This window comes from Streptopelia decaocto (genome assembly GCF_964273445.1).
Source record: "Streptopelia decaocto genome assembly, chromosome: 5".
In the NCBI taxonomy this organism is placed as follows: Eukaryota; Metazoa; Chordata; class Aves; order Columbiformes; family Columbidae; genus Streptopelia; species Streptopelia decaocto.
In genome coordinates, this window is record NC_138659.1 from 7206954 (window position 1) to 7224241 (window position 17288).

The following is a 17288-nucleotide window of genomic DNA, read 5'->3' on the forward strand; positions in this document are numbered from 1 at the left end:
GTACAAATATTAAACTGATACTCTCTTGGTATTGCAGGTGCGTCTTGTTATGAAGGCTCATTCATTTGTGCGGGAGAATGTACCCAGAGTGCTATCTTCTGTAAAGGACAAGTCCAGTGAGTAACTTGCCATAGTGTTTTTATTTGGCAGCAGTGCATAACCAGCTCTTGGTTTTGCTCTATTGTTTTGAGTTGGAGAGATAGGATTTGAGTACATGACTTTGGATGGGCAGGTCATGAGGCTCTAGACAGACCTGCATCATAATTTCAGCCTGAACCTTTTAATTCTGTATTAAGGAATGAGCTAGACTGTTGTTCAGATCCAGGTCACTTCTGCACCTTAAGTCTTGCCTCAACAAGACTCCTTATTTCTGCTTTTAGGAGAAAAAATGTAGAAGTTGCCTGCGCAACCCCCAGTTCAGTGCTCTGATTGATATGACAGCAGTTGTAGACAGGGGCAGCTCCGTATTATATGTCTAGTTTGCTTTAGTCTGTGCAAATCTCAGACCTTTAGTTCCAGACTGAGGATTTTTGAGGTGGTAAGGGTTCTGTGTTGTGAAAGGGTTCTGGGGAAACTAAACTGTCAGTAAGCAGAAAGATTATAAAGTGTCCTTTTTTTTATCTCCCCCTCCTCTCCCAGGTACAGTACCTATTCCCAGAATTTCTCAATACCTGTACTTCCTCTTTGCTCCCACCCTCATCTACAGAGACAACTATCCCAGGTAATGTGAGCAACACCAACAGAACATTAAAATAGTCTAAAAACTGAAACCAACACCAAGCATCCCTGGATGCCATATGTTCAATTTATTAGAGCTTTCTTATAGATGTGGTTAAGTCAGTAACCTGGCAAGGGCAGGACTTGGTCATGAAAACTCATTCTAATGCTAAAGGTATTTTGACATTACATTATTTATTTAAGTAGTATTAATACACTTGAAGTGAACAAATTGAGAACTTGCTACTGAACATCTAGTTCCTGCAGTAGGGTTGTGTGTTGTTTTGTGTGGTGCTAATGAGCAGCCCTGCCTCTGGAGTTTGAGGAGATAGGCTGAAGCCTTCAAAACTGGGAACTGTGCAAACTTTTCTGTACTTTGCTGGGTTGCACTTTGACAGTGTCAAGTCAGCAGTCCTTTACGTGACTATTGGGCAGATCACCGCCTACGTAATGGTATATTGCTGCTCTCAAGACACTGCCATTTATGGAATTGCTATAGTTGTCCTGATGAAAGCTGAAGAACCAGCAGTTTGGGCAGACATCTCTTGCTGGATGTCAATGTCAGGAGATTAAGAACATTGAAATTCATAAAACAGGGTGTTTTTTTTTTCAGAGTACAGTTCAGTAAAGTCAATAATTGAGGAGAGGTTTTTGCTGCTTTGAGGTCCTATTTAGATATGATATCATGTTCTTTTTTTTCCTAGGAATCCTGTGATAAGATGGGGCTATGTAGCTACCAAGTTTGCACAGGTGAGTAGTGCAGCTTTCTGAAGAGTGTGCTTTCAGAGATCACCAAAACTATTGCTAAACAGTTATCCCTTTGGCACTAAGTCACTGTTTACCTGGTGTGAGCTTACTAGAAAATAATACCTTTTAGCTACATTTACTTTGGCATTGGCATAAATCCTTTGTTTTGTAACTTCTGAGTTGTTAGAACTATGAGAAACAGCTTCTCTAGTAAAAAAGACAAGTTGATTTTACTGCTGGCTATCAATGTGGTACAGAGATGGCCGTCACTTTCTGCCTGGACCCTTTGGGAAGTTTATTAGCAGCAATGTAAAATAAATTATTTTGACTTGTGCTAACAGCTACGGTTCCTAGAGCTGTCAAGTGATGATGTGTTAATTGTGTGTTTCTCTTATGGAATCAGACTTGTTTTTGTTCCAGGTGCTTGGTTCCCTTTTCTATGCTTACTACATCTTTGTGAGACTCTGCATTCCTCAGTTTCTCAACAGTGGTCAAGAAACCTTCAATCTTCGTGGGTTGGTCCTCCGCATCTTCAATTCCATTCTGCCAGGTAAGACTCAGATTTATGAGTGATTATATCTTTATGGAAGAGGAGGTAGGGAAGGAAAGTGCTTCGTACGAGATACATTCACGACAGGCAAAGATCTGCAAAGGAGGTCTCGTGGGCAGACTTCAGTGTTATGGTATTAAACTTTGGACTCAGCAGCACAAAATAAAAGCTGGGGTTTGAATATAATGGTCTTCAAAGCCAAGTTTTAGGCTCTATAGCAACCTTGCTGTTGCCCTCTGGGGTAAGCATGATGTGACCATGAGCCACATCTGGAATATTGTGTCCAGTTCTGGACCCCTCAGCTCCAGCAGGACAGGGAACTGCTGGAGAGAGTCCAGCGCAGGGCAGTGAAGATAATGGAGTGGAGCATCTCCCATATGAGGAAAGGCTGAGGGAGCTGGGGCTCTTTAGCTTGGAGAAGAAGAGACTGAGGGGTGACCTCATTAATGTTTACAGATATATAAAGGGTGAGTGTCATGAGGTTGGAGCCAGGCTCTTCTCGGTGACAACCAATGGTAGGACAAGGGGTAATGGGTTCAAACTGGAACACAAGAGGTTCCACTTTGAGAAGAAACTTCTTCTCAGTGAGGGTGACAGACACTGGCCCAGGCTGCCCAGGGAGGTTGTGGAGTCTCCTACTCTGCAGACATTCAAACCCGCCTGGACACCTTCCTGTGTAACCTCATCTGGGTGTTCCTGCTCTGGCTGGGGGATTGGACTGGATGAGCTTTTGAGGTCCCTTCCAATCCCTGACATTCTGTGATTCTGTCATTCCATGGTGTGATAAACTGAAATGCTTTTACTTTTTGTGTAAGTAGTACAAAGCTCATTTATATCAGTGCCTGTAAGAACAGTCTTGACTGCATTCCATGTTCTTGATTATTGCTGAGAGAAAACACTGCAAAACTGGTCTGAATCTACCTTGTTTCTAGGTGTGCTGATTCTCTTCCTGGTTTTCTTTGCATTCCTTCATTGTTGGCTTAATGCGTTTGCTGAGATGCTGCGCTTTGCAGATAGGATGTTCTACAAGGTAAGAAGCAGCAGTTCTAGTTTCTAAAGCAAGCTTTCTAAGGCTTCTAAAATTCATTTTTCTAATGAAAAGAGGAGGAAACTGAAGATTGTTTTACAAAACAAAGCATCGACAGAGTTTTGCTTGTTTGTGCTCTTTATGGCTTAAGTTTGTTGCTGTGCTGTAGAACAGATCCGATTTCTACTTGGCAGTCTGAATTGTTTTTAAGGCGCACAAACAGAACCAGCCACCAGACCTACCCAACAGCTCTTTTAGCACTCTTTTTATTCTTATCTCATCTGAGCCACTGCAGTTTGGAGTAACACCAAACTTTGTTAGACAGAGTAGAATGTTGAGAGTGCAATGGAATGCATTATTTCATTGTGCAACTTAATATATTAGCTTGGTATTATCCTGATTAATATTTTTCAACTTGTTATCCCAAAAAAGACCTGTAGAATGTTTTATGCTTCATTAGGTTTGTATTTTTTCAACTATGCTTTCAGGACTGGTGGAACTCCACTTCCTATGCAAACTACTACCGAACCTGGAACGTGGTAGTACATGACTGGCTATATTACTATGCCTACAGGGACTTCCTTTGGGTGAGTAACAAGCAGATGTGTTCCTTTTGTTAGTTGTATGCTTAACCACCAAGCAAGACAGTACATTTGTCAAGGTTCAGCATTACTGTCCATTGACAAACACAAAAGTGTCTTGCCTCAGCTGTTGTGGGTAGCTATGGTGCTTTTTAGAGATCTGTTGCTCATTTCCAAGTCCTTACTGTTTGCAAAATGGGTGTCTGGGGTGTAGGAGTGTAAGGATTGAGTCAGCGCTCTGAACTCATGTTGCACTATTTTCCTGAGCTAGGGTAGATATTTCATGAGTGGGCTCAACCTGAGTACTTATGCTGGAGAGCAGAATTATGCCTGAAGAAAAACACCTAGAATCTGAGATACTCTGTAAAGCACTTAGCATTTCATGTATGCCTCTTGTTTGGAGCAGGCACTTCTTAGCTCAGGTTTAAAATAAAAAGTTGAAACAAACAAACTGAAAACAGAATATCTTATAATACTTGGTATTCTTCTCTTTTCCAGTTTTTTGGTAAGAAGTTCAAAGCAGCAGCTATGCTGTCTGTCTTCACAGTATCAGCTGCTGTGCACGAGTATGTTCTGAGCATCTGCTTTGGCTTCTTCTACCCAGTTCTCTTTTGCCTGTTTATGTGCTTTGGAAGTAAGTTCCCAGGAGAGCATATGTGAGTGGGTTGTGGGTTTTGTGGCTGTTGTTTGGTTTTTTTAAACAAGCGTACTTTGCTCTTCTGATGCCAGTTATCCTTTAGGCACACGGAACTGTTTCTTGTCCAGGAGTTGCAATTGTGGGTCCAAACTTTGTGAATGGATTTTTGCAGCCAAGCGGCTCAATAGATATATGTATACACACAGTGGGTTTGCAAGCTTGGAACTTAAATGAGCAAGATAAAAATGGGGAGGAACAGAGAAACTGCTGTTCATGTGACACTGTATATATTTTAATAGCACTCCTTCCTCTTTGTCAAGCCTTAGTTGAATCACTGCATGTCAGCAAGCTGGAGGTTTTCCTTTTAAAGTCATGGTGTAAGACCAGTATGACTTTGCTGTTGCAGGGAGGAAAAGAGCCCATTTAGAAGATAAAGGTCTCGCATTTAGTTTTGGGTTTTGAGCTAAAACGAGTTAGAGGGCTCTAATAAACTCTAGGCCATCTCCGCCAGCATGTCTTGGTCACCAGCATGACACAAATGATATTGATCCCCAGAGACATACAGCTAGGCCAGCTCGTTGGAAAACTTAGTGAAAGTGTCAGAATCAACTCATAGTATTTACTCTGCCGCCAAGCATAATCAGATTTTCTTCCACTATACTGACATCGTGGAGCAGCCTTGTTGCTTCAGAGATGAAGTGAAAGATTCAGTGAAATCACTTGGTCTTTGATTCTTTAATCCCAAGTTTGTTTCTGAATGGTGCTTTTTGTTTCACCTCTTCCCAGTGGTCTTCAACTTCATCCTTAACGACCGTCGAAAAGGGCCCATCTGGAACGTGATCATGTGGACATCCCTTTTCCTGGGCCAAGGTGTCATCATTTGTCTCTACAGCCAGGAGTGGTACGCCCGCTGCCACTGCCCTATGGAAAACGTGAGTGACTGACCTTTCCTTTGGGATAACTGGCCTTGAGAGTGACTTGTCCTTTCTTGCTGCGGGGACAGGGCAGAAGTTAAATGGCACAAGCCTTTCTGGCAGTGTGCTCCATCAGTTCGTTAGGAGTTTTTTAGTCTAGAAACTATAGACAATCTACGAAAGCTTAAGAAAAATGCTTTCATTAGTGCTCTTTCTATGCTGAGTGTGTTTCACTACTTGAAACCCAGGGTGTGTTTCCCACATTCTGAGGACCCAAGCCACTACATGAGAGTATACAAGGCCATTCAGGATGTGTAAATGGAACTGCAGCATTTGGCCAATGAGGTCAAGAGAAGCTTTTCTAGGAGGCCCACAAAAAATGAGCCTATTGTGCCTCTCCCAGGCTAGAGTGGGTGGCAATGAGAATGGTTGCCTATAAATGGTCAGTTTGGGGTTTTGTTGGTGTTACTTCTCTGACTTACAACTTAATTTCTTGGTACCAGATTCTGTTCTACATAAAACTTCTTGCTGTCCTAGCTGGTATCAGTTTTAACCAAAGGTGTATCCTCAGACAAACTCTATTTTGTTTGATTTTCCCCAGTTAAGATTTTGCCATCATAAATGACTGGCTTCTTGACACAATATGCCGCTAGATGCAGCATTTACCTGGTGTATCAGAACTGGGGTGAGGTGGGTGGCAGGCAAACAGCTTGTGGCTGCAGCTACGTTTCCACGCGCTGTTTAGCGAGGATAAGAATAGTGTTGCAGGATGTGAAAATGCCGTTTGATCTTTGCTGTTAGGGAAGTTTGAGTTCAGACCACACCCCAGCTGGAGCGATTTTCCTGTGACTAACTTGCTGCCTCTCCATCTTTTGCAGCCCACGTTCCTGTACTACTTAAAACCACGTTCATGGTCCTGTCCTATGAAGATGTAGAAATGGTACACTCGGGCTGTGTCATCACAGAGTATCAGAGTTGTCCTCCAAGTATTTGTACCAATGACCTAACTCACTATGGACTTTTTCTAAAGGAAGTTGTGCCTCCTGATTATTGGGGAGAAACTGTAATTTTTACTGAGGCAAACCAGTTGACCTGGGTTGCAACAGGCTTCATAGACAGCATGTGCTACATGCTGTCCCACTTTGAGCCATTCCCATGCCAGTTAAACATTGAGCTGAAGGTGGAGTCTACTGGAATCCTGCTCATCCAGGGGTCCCCCCAAGTTGCTGCTCTTCTGGACAGTAGCTCCTCTAATCAGATTTGCTTGTAGCTCATTGTTGGCGTCCGTCCATCTTCCTTAGCCATCCCTTTGCAATTTTTTTCTCCCTTTTGGTAGTGGGATGTCTACAAAACTTCTTTGTGATCCTGTCTGCTGCTATGATGTGGACAAGTGGCAGAGCAACAGGATATTTGCCTCCTTGCTCTGAAAATAGCCAAAGTATTCCTGGGTGGCTCTGAACCGTGTTCTGTGTACATTGGCTGCCTACAGATTTAAAATGGGCAGAGGAGGAGGGGATTGTCAGTTTGTGGCTGCATTGGAGAACCAGGTTCAGAAGCAGGGCACAGTGTGTGTAGTCTTTATATGACTTTTTACACTGAAAATTTGTTCTTTCTGTTTTCATTAAGTTCCCAACTGACAGCGTTTTTGTTCTCTTGAAGGCCTTTGTGACTAGAGGAACTGTTTTTCTTCTAGCTACTACCTTTCTATTGCTCCAGATAATCAATTCTTTTAACACAATTAACTTGTAAAAGAGCTTTTGCTTTAATATGGCAGGTGCTTTAAGGTATACAAGTCATTAAACCTTCCTTTAGTATGGAAGATTTTGAAATACTATGACCCAACTGTAAGAAAACGCAAATGACTTTACAGGTACATAGCATGTTCTCATCTGAAATGGCTCTGTCCAGTTCCATATGCCAGCACATCTTGGTGCCTCTTGCCAACCTGTATCATAGCAGCTTCTAACGCTGTCAGTGGAAAATGAGGGTTTGACCCAGTGTCTGGAGTCAGAGCTGCTTTTTATCTGCCTGAATCTGCTCTTGTGTCAGTGGGGCCTTCAGGTGAAGATCCGTTCCACAGGTAGTGCCTGGGTAGGACACGCTCCCGTACACACAGATAAAGGCAGAAGCATTATGTTAATTTGGTCCCTCCCATACATACATACAAAGGCAGAAGCATTATGTTAATTTGGTCCCTCCCATACACACAGATAAAGGCAGAAGCAGTATGTGAATTTGGTGTTTCAGTATCTATTAATTAGGCATTAGTTAGGCATTCAGTTTCCTTGTTCTGTCAGATGCTAAGCGCAAAAGGGAACTTGCATAGTATCCGAGTATGTATCTCTCCGGTTTTACTGGAACTGCAGCTCCCATTATTGGAGAGGGAGGGTAACCTGATGGAGGTACCTTAACTTTGGTCACAGGGATTTCTGAATTACTCAAATGTTCTTTATTGGCCATTTTTGGTAACAGCTTTTCCTTACTGACCTACGGCCCAGGTATTTGATACCAGCAGTCTTGGGACTGCTGATGGGCTCGTCTTCCCATCCATGTAAGACTCTTTTGGGCTTTTGTTTTTTTATTCACCTGAGTTAAAAGTAATGTCATGAAAGCTAGATGATACTTAAACTCTTCCAGGTTTTCACTTTTCTTAAAGCAAGAATCTCACCCTTCAGAAAGGACGTTTTGTCAGGTCAAATTTGCCAAATCCAGTGTTTGCGTATGTCACTCTCCTCTGAAAATATCTCCTACTAGAACTACTTTGTTAAAACAGTTGGGTTAATTTCAGAGGAAGGGGTTCATGTATATACTCAAACTTGGCCGTATTAGTTTATAAAATCATGAGTGTGAAATAAATTACTTTAACCACATTCAGTTGATTAATCCTTAATTTTTCACTGTACCTTTTGTGGGAGGAAGGGATAGAAGTGCTGGAGCAACTAAGTTTCCTTTTTCTAAAGAAACAAACAAAAAACCTCAGCCTTTGGCCAAACAGCTTTGTCACCTCCTTAATGTAGGATGAAATTCAGTCCAGTACATTTTAGTTCTGGTGCTCAAAACATTTATATACAGCTGTAATTGCACTCAAATAGGGTGTGATGGATTAGGGACTTGATTTATCTTCTTGATGCCTGTGTCAGGTCTTGCTACTGTCTCAGCGTTCTCAAAAGGAGATCAAATCATGGCACTTTGTGCCAAGTTTTGGTGTTTCCTCCACAGCTAGCACTGTCATTCCTCATAAAGAATATCAGCATTTGCTGTGTCAGCGTCCTCAGTGTTTAAAGCCTCTGAGGGCTTGAGCATCTGGCAAGCAAAAGGCAACCAGAAAGGGATGCTCAGCTGTTGGAACTAGTCTTAATTTTTGACAGATTGAGGTTTTTAGCCTTGTAGACCAAGGCATCTGGCAACTGTGCTGTCAGGGCATTAACAATTGGGATAACTTTCTGTTTCCTGGGGGTTTGTTGAAATTGCGTTTGAATGTGGACTTATTTTCCTTTTTCTCAAGAGTACTGGTGGGGAAATACTCTTTTGCACATTGTTTAATTGGAGTCAATTATACCATGTTTGTTTCAGTTTTCTTAGGCTCTGAGTGCCAGAGCCAGCAATATTGTATTCTGGTTGGTAATGAGGATGCTAAGGTTCACAACCTGCCCTTTACAAATTCTTAATAATAGTATATACTGTTTTCTGTGGTTCTTTCCAACACAAGAACCGTGCAGCTTGCTTCCATGGTAACTCTCTCAGTTTTGAGGTGGAAAGCTCCCAGCTCCTTCCTCAGAAACATCACAAAAATCAGTATTAATATAGCAAAATGTGTCCTGGTTTTCGCACAGACGATTTTGTTCTCAGGAGGCACCGAGTCTTCACGCCTAGAATGTCTTTTCTGTTGGTGTGTTTGGCTTCCAGCCTGCCGAGGTGAAGCAGATCTGCGTCTGAGCTGTGAACTCTCTGCTACCCTGTGGCAAGGCCTGTGTGGGTGGTGGCAGAGAGAGGGGAAATCCTGATGTTTGGATTTTAATACGAAATGGCACAGATTACTTTAATCAGTCCACATGCTGAAGGAAAACCAGGGGAGAGATGTGTGGGCAGGGGATGGCCGGGCAGCCACCGGACGCTGCTCTGGGCCCGGGCACTGGCTGTTCCCTGTGTGCAACCTGTACTGTGTTCTGTCACGTGGAAGAGCTGTTTATAAACTACTGTATTACAGCAGTTAAAATATATTTTGCTATTAAGGGATGAAAAAAAAAATTGCCTTGGCCTGTTTGTTCTCTGAGGCTTCTGTTTTGGGGAGGGGGGAGTGGGGTTGGGGGTGTAGGGTAAGATACGTGGGGTTGCTGCTGTGGGGAGAAGATGGGGGGGCCATGAGCCTTGTGGGGCTGGGGAGGGAGAGAAACTTCCAGAACATGGTGGGGGGAGCTCAGCGTTTCCATGGTGATGGAGCCGGAGAGGAGCTGCCAGCAGGTATGGGGGTGCCCTTCTGCTGTTCCCCAGTTGAGGAGGGGGCAGCTGGCCTAACTTTGGGGTTTGGGGGGGTTGAGGAGCACCAGTGGGGGCTGTGGGGCGGCCAGAGGCTGAGCGGGATGGAGATGACCCTGCTGGGGCAGAGCCAGGCCCGGGGGCACCAGGAGGTTGGGAGGGTTGGGAGATCTCCTTGACTGGGTGCATAGGAAGAAACTTTTACAAAAGCCTGTCTTCAGGCCTTAAAAAGCAGCAGGGAATGTCAAGGCTAAACCCCAGCTGAGAAGGACAGTTGGGGTTTTATACGCTGCATGTCAGCCATCGTTTCTCTGCTAGAGGGGATGCCCTTGGAAGTGCTGGAGAGGAGCACAGGGAAGGAGCTGATAGCTCTTGGAACAGGCCAGAGCTTCTAGCCTCTCCCTACTTAAATATTAAACTGGAGCAACTGCCAAACTTACATCATGTTTGTGATTTCTGCCTTTATTTTGGGCCTGAAAAGGGTTTGTGTGCCAAGAACTTTATGTGATATTTTCCAGCTGCGTACCACATGCTCTAAAGTCTTGTCTCTGTCCTTAAACTGTAGCTGCTACAGAACAGTGTCATTAATCTCATTCTTTCTGGTGGGGATGTAATGTACTGCCAAACAGAGTTCTTAAAGGGGGAAAAAAAGTTTGTCAGCCATTTCTAACAAACTTCTGTATTTTCTTTCAAATAAACCATTTATGCAGCAAGACAAGAAACTACCTGGCAAGATTACTCCTAGATTATACCTACACTCTCAAACATGTATCTGAAGGCAAAGAAATGTAGTTAAGCTAATTAGAAACCACAGTACACAAGGATACAGCTGATAAAAAGGTCAAAAAGTTAATACTAAGAGCATTTATAAAGAACAAAATACATACTGGCAAGGCTAGCGAGAGGAAAAGGCTTCAGAAGAGAATTCATGGAGATGATGAAACTGGTGGAAATATGTTTGTTTTTTTCATTGCTAAGATATTACTAAGGAGAAAAAGTGGTAATATTAGTAATTTGAGACAAAGATAATTAAATCTCTGGCCCAGATACATGTAGAAAAGAAGCAGTTATTATTAACACCATTTGTAGATGGAGGATATAGCAAAGCATTGGGGGCTCCTTCTGAACTGATGAGTGTTGTATCAGGTGTTTAAGGGGTTTTTCCCACAATAAATAACAAGAAAAAAAAACACGTTAACCCTGTGAAGTATAATTATGGGTTTAATTCTGTTTCTAGATCACCTATTACTGCAAATTTCCTTGGCTAAGCATTAACATAAAATAAACCTTCACCATGCCTGCAACTGGAGCGCCGGTTTCTGGACCAAAACCCGATGGAAGGAAGGCGAGCGGTGCCTTGTGGGTGGGCTCGGTCTGCACAAACCTCTCAGGTAGGGCTGGACTGGAGGCCATGGAGGCTGTATGTCTGACCTTCATCCTTCCAGCTTCCCTTTAACAGCAGGATGCTCCTCTGCATTAAGTTTTGCCTTTATTTAGGCAGTTTCAGGGTGTTAATAGCTTTGGAGAAAGCTGGCTGCTAGCAATCTGCAAGGAGGAAAATGGCCTTAAAGAAATATGTGAACTTCAGCGGCCTAGAACATCTCTTAGGGTCTGTGTACCTGACAGCTTGGCGCAGTCCTGTGGCCAGTGCTTTATCTAAAAATGGGGTTCACTGCCTGTGATTTAGATCCCGATTTGGGGTAAGAGAACAGACACCTTGTCACCATTTTTCTCGGCCCTGTATTTTATCATTGGTTTTGCTTTCTCTTTCATCAGCAGTAGGATGAAAGGAAACAGCTTCAAGTTGCACCATGGGAGATTTAGATTGGATATTAGGAAAAATTTCTTCTTGGGGAGGGCTGTTGGGCATTGGAACAGGCTGCCCAGGGCAGTGGTGGAGTCACCATCCCCGGAGGGGTTTAAAAGACATATAGATGAGGTTCTTAGGGACATGGGTTAGTGCCTGTGTTGCGTTAATGGTTGGACTTGATGATCTTGAGGATCTTTTTCAATCAAAATGATTCTATGGATCAACGCTGTTAAAATGGTTCTGACATGCTGTTTTCCAGAGATCTCCAAACTGAGGGGTACCTCAAGGATGCTTGACCCCATCAGGCCAGTTTCTTCCTCCCTGGAGCATAGTTTTGTTCCAGAGGAGGTTTTCCGAAGCCTGACTTGTGCCAGCAGTTCTCTCTACAGCCCAGAGTACTTACAGTCCCCACAAACCACCAAAACCCCAATGGGCTTCAAGGTGAGCAGGTTTCCATCTCTTGCCTTTTTCTGTACCAAATCACCTCTTCATTGGGTGTGTGTTCATTCCCTGGGCAAAATGAAAAGTTTGCCAACCTCGTAGGACAAATCTATCTTATGTTGCTTTACTTTTCTGACTATGCTATTTGATGCAGATCTAAAGAGCTGCCTGCCAGTCTCCGCAAAACATGCTTGCACCCTGGTGCTGCCACGAAACCCTTGCCAAGGCTATTTTGTCTACACCAGTTTCTTTAGCTCCAAGACAAAAATAATAATGCAGAGCTTGTTTAGACAGCCACCCTTCCCTCTCCCCGCTCCTTGGCACATTTCTCACTAAGAAGTAACAGCCACATGTGCCTTGTCTGCAGGGCTGCCTGCAAACCCCAGATCGGATTTGGCATTATCCTAATCGTCGAGGCAAGTTGAGACACCTGACAGACCACCCTGTCAGTTTGACGGGTGCTGGAAGGTAAGCAAAGAAGGGATAAGGAGCCCAGGGCGATGGAAAGACACTTGAGCTTGGAATGCAGACCCTTGGTCTTTTCCTCGGGTAGGTGACTGTGTTGCTTGATGTGGCTGGATGAATGGACCAGCTGTTACATCTGAGTTTGGGCTGGAGAGATTTGAGGGAAAGATGTTTCGGGAATAACGAGTTGCTAAATGAGCAAGCCTTGGAACCATCCTTCCAAAGGATGCCAGGCTCACAAGGATGCTCTGTGATCCACGATTAAGAAAAGAAGCTCTTCTGGCTTTAATGGACTTAGCAGGGAGTAGCTTTACACTTCTTAAATAAGCAATGCTTAATGGTGCGAGGAAGTGAAAAGCTTTGCTCTATCAGACATTGGACATGTATGCAATAGGACATTGGCAGCAGATGTGAAAATCAATAGACATTGCAAGGTTAATCTGCCTAAAAACCATGATCTTGTCTGTATTTTTGACCCAGGGGAGGGAGTCTTGGGCTGAGCAGAACAAACCCACATGTGGCTCAGGCTGGCAGTAAGGGACTGGTGGGTTGCCTGCGGGGTGGGTCGGTGAATAAGCTCTTCCTCTCCATTTCAGGGATGTCTCTTACCTGTGTGACGTTGCAACTGGCCAAGAAGCCAAGAAAGCAATGGCCAGCAGAAGCGCTTTTGCTGGGAGTCGCTGGCACCGGCGAGGGAGCCTTGATACAGTCCCATGTCCTCCTGTGAGTGTTCCTCTGTCCCCTCTTCGGGAAGGAACCAGGAACGTGTCTATGTCATTTATGCTGATTTTTTTGTGCACTCTCTCTTTTCCATCCCCAGCAAGCAACCCTAGCAGATAGTCTGGTTCCCAAGGAATTTCACATTGTGAAGAATAGGGGAGTTTTGCCCCTGAAGTACTTCGATGGGTGAGTGCTTTGTGCATTACAAGGGCTGGTCCTCAGCTGTTCACTGTGGGGGGATAAACTGACGAGAGGCTGAGGATGCTGCCCAAACACACTTCTCACCATCAGGAAAGGGAAAGTATAAAAGGGAGGTTATGCAAATCCTATGCTAATGACCAGGCTGTAGTGGACCCTGCAGAGCAACATCTCCCTCCATCTCTTTGTCCCCACTGCTTTGGGGTGTCCAACAGAGAGTTTGCTGCACACAAGTGTTGCTGCTTGGGGGAGTTCTGGTAGTTGGACATGAATGGAGAAGCTGAAGTACGATTTGATCCCTGGAGGCAACTTTTGGAAGTTGCTACTGTTTGATTGGGTTTTTTTTCCTTTATTTGTTTTTGAGGGGAGTGGTGGTAGTTGGTTTTTGTTTGTCTGGGTTTTTTTAAAAAGTTTTGTTAGTTTCTCTGTTTTTCTCTTAGAATTGCTTTCTGCTGCAACGCTGGGTGGGCTCTGGGTAGTTCTTATTCTGACTTTATTCTCGTGTAGGCCTGTTAGTATCTTGAGTTTAACCACTCTGGGGTTTTTATTTTGTGTGTTTGGGATTTTTTTTTCCCAGGCTGTGAGTTTTGAATTGAGCTTACCAAGCCATGTCTAAAAAATGCCACTAAGAGCCCCCTTGGTTTCTCTGGACAACTTACTACATTTAGAGGAGGTTCTTTCTCATTGTTCAAGGATTAAAATACTCAGATTAGGAGTGAAATCTGCACAAATGTTTGCCAACATGACATAAAAGAACATTATCTTTTTATTTCAATGGTTTCCTGTAATCAGTCTCTGGGTGTGGGTGATGTGGATACATGGTGCTTTTCTGGCCCTACCAGTAACTTTTAAACCCATTGGTCACTTCTTAACGAAGTACCAGGAGAGAGTGGGATCCTGTAGCTAGCACTGGGAGGATCGCTTTGTGATCAAGTTCTAATATTTGTGTTTGTTTCAGTAAATACACAACACTGCTCAAAGACCGTGAAAAGAAACTGCGGCTGTTCCCATCCATGTAAGCACTACCCTGCGTGAAGTTGTTGGGAACAAAAACCCAGCTGTTTGTATTTCAGTTCCTGGGGAAGCATCGTAATACGCTATGCAGAATAATGATGTCTCTCTCTCCGGTCTGTCAGAAAACCTTCTGGGAGGCTAGAGGTGATCCAGCTGATGGAGGCAATGGACAGCATGTTGGAAAAAGCTGGAGTAGACAAGCTAATCAGAGTAACAGGACCTTCACAGGTGGATAACTTGCTTGTACCTGAAAAACTTTCTTGTTTCCAGAAAAAGAACATCCTGTTTTCCCCAGAATTTATCCCTGCTGCGCTTAAGGTTCCTGCTAGCAGCCAGTTTCTGCCCAAGCCTGCTGTCTGTAGGTCCTGTCATAACCAGGGGTTTCCTTGGTTGAGCTTCTGTTCATCATCATCTGACCCACAAAGAACAGTTAGCTTGCTGGTGTAGGAAGTTACATTTCTTGCAAAAATGCCAGAAAGAAATACATTAGGCATTATTACTATGGTAGAACAAAGGTAATAGCTGTCTTATATCTTCATTGGGAGGCAGGCTGCTGTGTTACAAAATGGGCCATCGGAAACCTTTATACACCTAAAAAGCAGGTGTCAAAGAACATCTGTACTTTGCTTCATCTCATTTTTTGTTATTCTTGCACAGTGATGGGGAAGGATTTTTGAAAAATATAGAGCGTTGCCATAGCTGGAATTAGCAGAGAACCTTCCATGGTTGTTGACAGGAGGGTAGTCAGGATAGTGCATAACACGTTTGAATACAAACCTGTGAACACATGCAGGATGGCTCTTTCCTTCCCCTTTATACATTTAGTAGTGCTTTGTCCTCAAAGGGAAACTTTCTTCGGAAGAAATGAGAGATCTGTGCTAACTTCTGTTGTTAAAGGCTGGCCAAGCTTTGTAAGGCTGTGATTTTTCTCGTGTGTTTTTCCAGCTGCATGAAATGCTGGAACTGATAAAAGCAGAGCAGAACATCTACAACATCGTTTTCCATGAGCTGATTCGTCAGGTCAGCGTGGACTGTGTGGAGAGAGGACAACTGCTTTCGAAGCTCAGGTCATCATCAGCCAACCCTTCATCCCCCTCTTGATTTATGGCAGAGCCCTGTCAGGAGCAGCATTAATTATTGCAGATTGTTCCTTATGTCCTTGTCCAGCAAAGCCAGCCTGTCACCATGTAATTGGTGTGGGGTCTGATGCCAGGAGTGACATAGGATTTCCTTGCCTAGTAAACAACCAGGACTAACGAGCCTCTGTTAATAACCTGGAATTTGAAGTCGGTGGCACTGTCACCACCCTTGAGAGTGTGGCCACCGTATTGGTGTGACATTCAGTGATCACATATAGAATAGCTGCTACTTCCCTCACAGCCGGTGTTCCCATGCTCAGATTACCACTATTTGTAGCAATGGGATTGTTCCAGAGTGTTTGAATTCCCCAGTTCAAACATTCAAGAGATTGCCCCCTGTGCACTGAGAGGGAAGGGTCTTCAGATGGCATAAGAGAGCTCTGCACTCTCGGGTAAATACCCTTTTCTACTCGTTTTACTGCAGGCAGAGGTATGTGGATCTCATGGAAAGGATTCCTGAACAGATCAAAACCCTCTACAACAAAATGATGGCACAGCGGTTGGTCGACACGCATATTACAGAAGAACTTCTCTATTTTAAGGAATCTGTTGGACAGCTGGCCAGGTTTGAATCCTGCTTGATCCTAAGAAATTATCTCTATGCCCTAGGCTTAGTCCATTGATTTTTGTCCAATTTTTCTAATCTTTCTCCCATAGAAGCGTGAAGAGAGTGTTAGGATTTGGAGAAGAACTACAGGGACCACACTTGAGCCTCCCCTCACACTCTCTCTATACCCTCTTAGTGCCAAATAATGACAAAGCCACCTCTTTTCCTTAGCACACTGGAGGCTTGTTGGTGGGGACTGCAGAAAGGGGTTGTTGGAGCAACATGCATGTGAAAAGGTGCTCAAGACGCCTTTCACCCCTACACTGAGATGATGGTGTTGGAGGAAGAGACCCCTGCATTATAGCATATGGCCCACCAGGCTGTGTCTGCAAGAGACCTTAGGCTTGGGCTAAGTTGCATTAGGACTGTTTCCTGCTGTTTCAGTGAGCTGTGCGAGATACAAGAGCATGACCGTGAGATGAGCAAAGAAGCAGAAGAAACTCAGGAGGAGCTGGCTGTGGCCATGGAGGAAGCTGAAGAGAGTGCAAAGTAAGTTGCTTTCTAAGTTGAGGTTGGGAGATTTCTGCAGTGTGTTGGTATCACTCTCTTGGGGTTGTTGGGAAGGAGAGGTGAGGATTGATTTCCTTCTGGGGAAGAGAACTCGGCTGTTTATGACATTCCATTATTTTGTGATACGTCCTAAACTCCCCAAAGGGATAGAAAGCTCTTCAAAACTTTTTAAAACATGAAAGTTGCATTTGTTGCCCAGATGCTGACATTCTCTTTTCTTCACCCCATATTCACAGCTGGTGAGCTCTTCATAGTCTAGCAGAGCCTGCAGCTCTGAACTTCTCAGGGCCTGTAGATGTCCTCAGGTACCTAAGAAATGGAGGATTTAGGTGGCTGATATCAGAGCTGTGGTGAGTGCTTAGGCAGATGGATTCACTTATTGTATTCATTCTGATCAGAAACTTACAATGGAAATAACAGAAAGGTGTTGTAGGGGCTCAGGTAAAAGGAGCTGTGAATTTACAGGCTGTGTGGAAAGTAACTGAGGAAGGAAGGGAGAAGAGGTGGTGACTTAGAAAAGCTTTAGTAATTGGGAGAAAGATACTAAACATGAATGAGAAACACGTGTGCACATACTTCCTTGTCTTTCCCATCTTCTAGCCTTTTGGAAGAGTATCGGGAGTTATACGAGTTACAGAGACGACGACTGGAACAGCAAATTCTGCTGCTAGCCCAAGAGAGAGACATCTGGATCTCAGCTGCCTGTGACCTGGCTATGAAGGTAGGTGCAGGACC

At 44.0% G+C, this 17288-nt stretch overlaps 2 protein-coding genes across 4 annotated transcripts in view; both read left to right on the top strand.

Moving 5' to 3' along the window:
- The window catches only part of SOAT1 (sterol O-acyltransferase 1), a gene marked incomplete at both ends in the record, with an annotated part of 22040 nt that extends 16837 nt beyond the window's left edge, over positions 1-5203 (top strand). Inside the window, 8 exons of the mRNA XM_082053137.1 lie at positions 38-116; positions 640-721; positions 1422-1467; positions 1885-2014; positions 2947-3044; positions 3530-3628; positions 4121-4256; positions 5046-5203. Of these exons, the coding sequence (XP_081909263.1) occupies positions 38-116; positions 640-721; positions 1422-1467; positions 1885-2014; positions 2947-3044; positions 3530-3628; positions 4121-4256; positions 5046-5203 (828 nt within the window). The remainder of the gene's footprint in view (positions 1-37; positions 117-639; positions 722-1421; positions 1468-1884; positions 2015-2946; positions 3045-3529; positions 3629-4120; positions 4257-5045) is intronic.
- Positions 5132-17288, top strand: part of AXDND1 (axonemal dynein light chain domain containing 1) — a 25618-nt gene continuing 13461 nt past the window's right edge. For all 3 annotated transcript variants that reach the window (XR_014184201.1, XM_082054122.1, XM_082054123.1), the window contains exons 1-13: positions 5132-5191; positions 6052-6113; positions 10887-11040; positions 11719-11900; positions 12268-12368; positions 12962-13088; positions 13186-13271; positions 14242-14298; positions 14420-14525; positions 15243-15364; positions 15861-16001; positions 16428-16532; positions 17154-17274. Coding sequence is in view for 2 of the 3 variants with exons in the window: in XM_082054122.1 (XP_081910248.1) it covers positions 10944-11040; positions 11719-11900; positions 12268-12368; positions 12962-13088; positions 13186-13271; positions 14242-14298; positions 14420-14525; positions 15243-15364; positions 15861-16001; positions 16428-16532; positions 17154-17274 (1245 nt within the window). In the remaining variant the exon portion in view is untranslated. The remainder of the gene's footprint in view (positions 5192-6051; positions 6114-10886; positions 11041-11718; positions 11901-12267; positions 12369-12961; positions 13089-13185; positions 13272-14241; positions 14299-14419; positions 14526-15242; positions 15365-15860; positions 16002-16427; positions 16533-17153; positions 17275-17288) is intronic.